The sequence below is a fragment of the Austrofundulus limnaeus genome, unplaced genomic scaffold (genome assembly GCF_001266775.1).
Source record: "Austrofundulus limnaeus strain Quisiro unplaced genomic scaffold, Austrofundulus_limnaeus-1.0 Scaffold4, whole genome shotgun sequence".
Taxonomy (NCBI): Eukaryota; Metazoa; Chordata; class Actinopteri; order Cyprinodontiformes; family Rivulidae; genus Austrofundulus; species Austrofundulus limnaeus.
In genome coordinates, this window is record NW_013952406.1 from 6,238,318 (window position 1) to 6,244,687 (window position 6,370).

Below are 6,370 nucleotides of genomic sequence, written 5' to 3' on the forward strand. Positions count from 1 at the left end.
CTGAAAACAAGATTATTATTCTTACACAGTCAGTTCTTGTTTAATAAATCAGTTTCTAAACAAGAATCAAAAAGACTTTTAGGCTGATATAAGATTTTAAAACTTGGTAAGATGGACAGTTTTTGCAGTGCAGTGGGTTTGGTTATTTGAGCACCAGGCTCTGAAATGCAATTTCTAGTGTACTTTCTCTGATCTGCAATATTTTTTTCTGATTGTTAAAAAGAAATATTTGACGACCATATTTATTTAAACATGAACATCATGACATATTTTTATTTGATTTGATTCGATTATTTGAAAGCTGGCAGCCATAAACTTCTTAGTCTGATGCAGACTTCATAAAATCAAAACCTGAACTCCTTTTAAACAAAATGAACCAATGTCTGATTGGAAGCCTGACTACTGCTTTAAACAGTAAACAGAACATGGAAACACGTTGATTTTTGATTAATTAGTGGATAATTAATGCTGCAAAGTTTGCTTTAAATGACCAACTGTAGAGATAATTTTCAGCGTGTGATGAAGAGAAAACGGGTTGCTGTCGCCACCTAGTGGTGATACAGACAGACAGCAGTTTGGTTGCTTCATTATGAAAATGTGCAGACAGAAGTGTGTTGTGAGGTCATTACTTAAATCCAGAATCAAATCAGCACAACTGTTTGTGAATAAAAATGACTCTAAAAAGTTATTTCTGCTCTTCTGTAAAGTCAGCATCAGGTTATTTTTACAGAGCTGGACCTGGATTAAAAACCAAACAAAAAAATGGGCAAATGAGATTAATAATAAGCATCTAATGAATGTAATGCAGTGAGGTGAGGTGTGCTGAAGCAAAAATAACACATAAACTTCAAAATCTGTTTGTCTCAATGTTTGTCTTCACAATTTTTGGAGACAGAAAATCTTCTAAAATCTGCCCAGTTTTGTTTTCCTCAGAGAAATGCCAATAAAAATGTTTTATTCCAGCAAACCACATTAACCCGGATTCATTATTCATGCTGGATTCACGTTTGCTGAAATAATATCTGCAAGTCTGGATCCAGGTTTCCAGCTGCTACGTGTTTCCCCAAAGCGTAGCCAGATGGTGTGCTTTGCATTTTCCAYAGATCCTTCAGAGTTTATCATAGATGCTGTCAACAAAAACCTGAAGGTACACAAAACTGTTTTTAATCAGATGTCTTGAGAAACAAACTTGTCAGTGCGTTTATGACACACTGTCCTGTTTTATATGACACAACGTCGTAAACAAAACCTTGTTAAAGAACCTGCAAAAGTTTATTGCAGGTTTTTTTAAATCAGCATGTCATTCATGCAAGCATTTTCACAAGTACATGATTAAATCTATGAAGCGATTTGAGTCACAGCGCCACCCAGTGGTGCAGTGAGTACCTCGCATTGCTGTCTTGAATTAAGGGCCTAGCATTTGTTGATGGAATGCCACCTTTCATGCCAGGGTTTTGAAATTAAAGCATTATGACTCAGTCTGTCACAAATTGTTTTGGATGAGAAATTGTCTCAGAAATTGTGATAAATGATAATATTGAGTAATAATGTAAGCACAACCTTTCAAAGAGCAAAAAGCTTTCATTTCTAAAGAATGAATGCCCACACACGGCTGAAAAAAATGGATTATGAAGTCAAACGTAAACGATAGACCTCAGTCCAATTTATCATGTGATTCATTTTTTATTGCTTATCACGACAGACTTAATTATGACAAAATTAAACTTGTTCTGGTCAAATTTTCAATGACGTTCTGGACAATCTCATGTAAAACTTTGCTATGTGTTAGCACTCCTAGCTTTTACCAGACCAAGATTACCGTAATATCAGTAAAATTGTGTTTAGTTATAYCTACGTGTTGGATCAATTTGAGTTGCGGTGGTAGCCATGGAGAAGACTCCAGGGTTGACAACAAAATTTAATGCCAAAAATATAAAATAAAGTTGCGGGTAGAGTTGTTGTTGCCTCTTAGCAAGAAGATTCAAAAGTGACAAGAGGAWCAAATCCCAGCTGGAGACCTTTCTGAGTAGAGTTTACATGTTCCCTCCATGCGTGAGTGGGCTTTCTCTGGGTACTCTGGTTTCCTGTCAGGCTAATAGGTAACTCAAAATTGTCCTGAGTTGAGCATAAAGTCTTGTTTGTCTTTATGTGATGGACTTGCGGCCCATCCAGTTTGTACCCCGTCCCTCCCGCAGTGACTACTGGATGATGATGGGCACCAGTGACTCTGAAAGGAAGAAGCAGGTAAAAGAGGATACGATGGATGTTACATAGTGTGTAGAGTTCAGACGATGTGCTGTGAATAACGCTGAACTACTGCGACACAACATTTTAGCTGAATATCAGTAATATTGTCAAAATTAAGGATGGCCATTTTTAATTGCGTTGTCTCCAAAATAATCTGTCATCCATGTGATTATTCAACCCATTCTCACTCCCGAGTCGTCACATATTGWCGTTTTTCAAAGGTCCCTTTGCGTCCAATTTTGACGCATCAGGTACCCCCCTTGCGTCATATTTTGACGGGATGGGGCGGAATCTGTTGTCGTAATTTTTCAAAGTGTAGAAAATGCACAAATACTACCGTCCCAAAGCGTGAAATTACGTGTATTCACTTTAGACATCCTGTCCCAGACCCTAGTACCTAAAATTAACCATTAACCCTGATACGTAAAATTAACCATTTTTAGAAAATGTAGGAAATTCATGGCAACTACGTGTTGCAAAGCCTAAAATTACCTAATGTTCACTGTAGACATCCTATCCCTGACCCCAGTCCCTAAACTTAACCATTTATCCTGATCCCTAATGTTAACCTCAGACCCCCGACCCAAAGACCCCTGGTGGCGCAACCCGGAAAAGCCGCGGGCGGCAATGACTGACGCGAGGGGGGTACCTGATGCGTCAAAATTGGACGCAAAGGGACCTTTGAAAAACGTCAATATGTGACGACTCGGGAGTGAGAATGMGTTGGATTATTTTATGTAAGTTTCATTTATGTTTGACCAGCTCCGTGACATATTTTGCTAACAAACCGGATTGACTTTAACAGTAAATGTCAAGGTTTTAAATGATTTACAAACACACAGACACAGGAACCTAAGCACAGACGGGGTATACCTTAGCAGTGGTCCCCAAAGTTGGAGTCGAAACCCACAGTGGGTTCCTGGAACATGAAGGTGGGGTCCTGAAAATATTTCCTGAATTAATTACACTAAAAATTGACAACTTACTTTTTTTGCCTTTGTTGTTACAAAATAATATCTTTAGTGTACTTAAAATGGACAAAAAGGCATAATAATTAATGTCCTGATGCATCTCAGGACAATGCAATGATACCAACACAAAGAGGGTCAAAAACAAGGGGACGTTGAACCCCCACTTGCATTCACTACAGATAACACGACACGGGTCAGGTGATGGGGCACATGACCCTCTATGAACCATAGAGCTAATCAAGCCTATTGTTAGGCGATGGCCCTCTTTTGCATGTGACTAACCTGTTTGTCCACCATGTGGAGGCAGTGCTTATAAGGCTGAGTTCACCTGAAACTCATCAGACTGAAGAAGTTTCTTGGATGAGAGATAAAACATTTCACTAAAGAAGAAACCATCCAGAGGACCTACTTATTTTTTTCTTTTTGATCATAATAATTAATGTTACTAAGCTCGTTTATTTGATGTGAAAACAATGTTCATCAACCTACAACAGCTGGGGGCACATGTCTCTGCTGCTGGTATTTTTTAGGTCAAAAGCTGAAAAGTTTGGGAACCACTGCCTAATAGCACTTGTATGTTGTTCAAATCTGCCTCTATAACGGTTTAAACTGCAACATCCTTCTACAGAAGAGTAAAAACCACTAGATGCTGATTTCAACAGGTTTATTTATAATACTGACAAAAAAAAAGTTAAGTTTGTACAAAGCAAACAAATTACAGGACARGACACGCTGCACAAATCAGAATACACGTTTCAAGAATAGTAGGTTTAAAAAAAAAGCACCATTTTTAACAATACAAAATTCAAAACTTTATTTGAAATATCAAGTACATTTTAAAACAAACAAACAAAAAAAGAAACTTCATGAGTTTATAAACATTGTTTAAAAAGACTTTTCTCATTTCCCTACACTCAAACACATGTACTAAATAAGGCACGTTTGTTAAAAGCGTTCGACGGAAACAAAAACAGGCAAAGAAACGACGAGAAGCTTGATAGTCTGGCAGATGAAGCGACATCTCTTTGGTACAGCTGCATGACTGGTGAGAAACTATCACAGAGAAGAGCATGTTAACTTTGCAACACTATGTACACAATGCAGGTAAAAACTGTTATAAATATGACTAAAAACCACAGACACTATGTACATCTTCATACCGAAGTGAGGCAGGGTTTTTCCTTTTGTATCACACAGTATGGATTTGTGGGATGTTGGGAAGTCGAAGTCACCAAAACGTTTCTTATTTAAAAAAAAAAAAAGTCACTCAGTGAAAACAAGTTAAAATAAAAAAAAAAATGGAATTTTGGGAAACAATTGAGTGTGATCATTCAGAGAGGAAATTGCTGGGATGTCAGTCCACGGTCTGTGGGTGCAGTAGGCACAGTGCGATGTTGTGGTAACGAGGGGGGGGTGGGGGGCTCCCGGTGGCCCCCCCCCTCCTCCTTCCTCCCCGGCTCCGTCTCTCATTCCTTCTTCCTCAGGACGATATAAATGAGCCCACTGATGAGGCTCAGGGGGAACGCCACCCAGGCCAGGACGTACGCGTAGCCGAACTCCGTGTGGTTGTCCGGCCTCATCACGGTGTAGATGATCGCCCCGCACATCACAAACACGCCTAGCGCCAGAGAGAGAGTGAGAGAGAGTGAGAGAGAGAGAGAGAGAGAGATGAGAAAAGAGCGAATGACCTCATAGCTCCGTTCTTTTTTCCTCTCAGGGTGCGACCTCCCACCTCCCCTCAGTTGTGAAGTCATACTCACTCGCCAAGATCTGGAAGATGGCGGTGAAGAAGAAGCGTCCGCCCTTCACCAGTCTGAACAGCTGATACAAGAAGGCGATGAGGGAGCAGAAGCAGAAGAGGACAGACAGGATCATGAGGGCTTGCACTGCCTGGATCCAGTCTAGAAGACAAAAAGAAAAACAGCAACGTTGAAGCGTTCACACTGTTTTTTTTCTTCTTAAATAAAAATATCAGTTTTCTTTTTCTGTACTGAAGACGAACCGTCACTGCTGGCTGGCTTGCAGTGGTAGCCGTCAGAGGCTGTCTTGCAGTTGTACCAGAGATCAGTACTACCTGTATCACCTACAGACCAGGTCTAAAATAAGCAAAAACACAGGCATTAAAATTAACGGCATCTTTTTTAAAATGCAGGAAGAAACAAAAGAATAATCATTGGAAAAACAGCATAACTTCTTCACACTGCATCCTTTTCACCATTCTGGATTTTCCCACCACTTTAAAGGAAATTAAAGTGAAAAAAAAAATACTTACACTGGCTGCTGTAGACACAATAAGGAGAATAAGGATGATTAGGTGCAAYACGAGCACTCCAAGCAGGATGAACAGCATTTTTCAAGCTCTAGAAGGAAGAATAAAGAAAGAAAAAGTATGTTATGAAATCAGTTTCATGATGGACGCGCAGCTCCTTGTTTTAACGCCAGATGGCGCTGTCTCCTCATTTCTGCACCAACCGCAATGTTTACTTGAATGTGAAAGTGTCTCATTACATTGAAAGAAAAAAGAAAGAGGGATCTCAGCTTTCTTTTTATTTCACTTTAAAAACATATATCTTATATATGTGTGTATTATCTGTGTAAATTAAAAAAGGAGCTTTACAGAAAGGCTTTTCAAGGTAATAACAGCCAAATGAAGTTTGAGTCTYGTCGGTGCTGGAAAAGGAGCTCAGCCCATCTGCGAGGAAAAACATTCCAGCAAACGCGCCGTCGTGCGTAAAAAGAAAAAAACTCCGTCACTTTCCTCKAAAAATACAAAACATAAACCGAGCAGGTCAAACTGAAAAACTGTAGCTTCGATTCTTGTTTTTGTTTAGTTTTTTTTCCCCTTCTTTAAAACAAATCCAACGTTTTAAATCCAACAGTCGCGTTTAGTCAATGAAAACAATAATTAACCGACTAAAGAAGAAAAAAAGAAGTCCAACAGTCCAACTTACAAAAGGTAAAAGTTTCTGAGTGGGAAAAAAGTTGGAGAGAAGTGAAGAGTCGTGAAAGAACCACGGGTCTGCTGCTCCTCTGGACTCCTTCTGTGAACTTACTATTCCAGATGTGTGCCTCGGTCCGCGCGCCTGTCTCCCCCCCGCGCCCCCTCCTGCCTGAGAACACCGCCCTGCAGGCCCCGCGCGTCACCAGAGGCC

The 6,370-nt window shown here is 39.9% G+C and overlaps 1 protein-coding gene across 2 annotated transcripts; it reads right to left on the bottom strand.

Annotated features, from left to right (window-relative positions):
• Positions 1-3,865: 3,865 nt before the first annotated feature.
• LOC106529998 (peripheral myelin protein 22) lies at positions 3,866-6,297 on the bottom strand. Of its 2 annotated transcripts, none has more exons than XM_014025554.1 (5): positions 6,272-6,297; positions 5,491-5,578; positions 5,221-5,314; positions 4,979-5,119; positions 3,866-4,836 (listed from the first exon to the last, which is right to left on the bottom strand). In XM_014025554.1, the coding sequence occupies exons 2-5, from the start codon at positions 5,566-5,568 to the stop codon at positions 4,685-4,687; spliced, it is 465 nt and encodes a 154-aa protein (XP_013881008.1). In that variant the 5' UTR covers positions 5,569-5,578; positions 6,272-6,297; the 3' UTR covers positions 3,866-4,684. The 2 variants fall into 2 exon arrangements, with proteins under 2 accessions (XP_013881008.1, XP_013881002.1); XM_014025548.1 differs by lacking the exon at positions 6,272-6,297 and adding an exon at positions 6,170-6,265.
• Between the last annotated feature and the right edge of the window lie 73 nt (positions 6,298-6,370).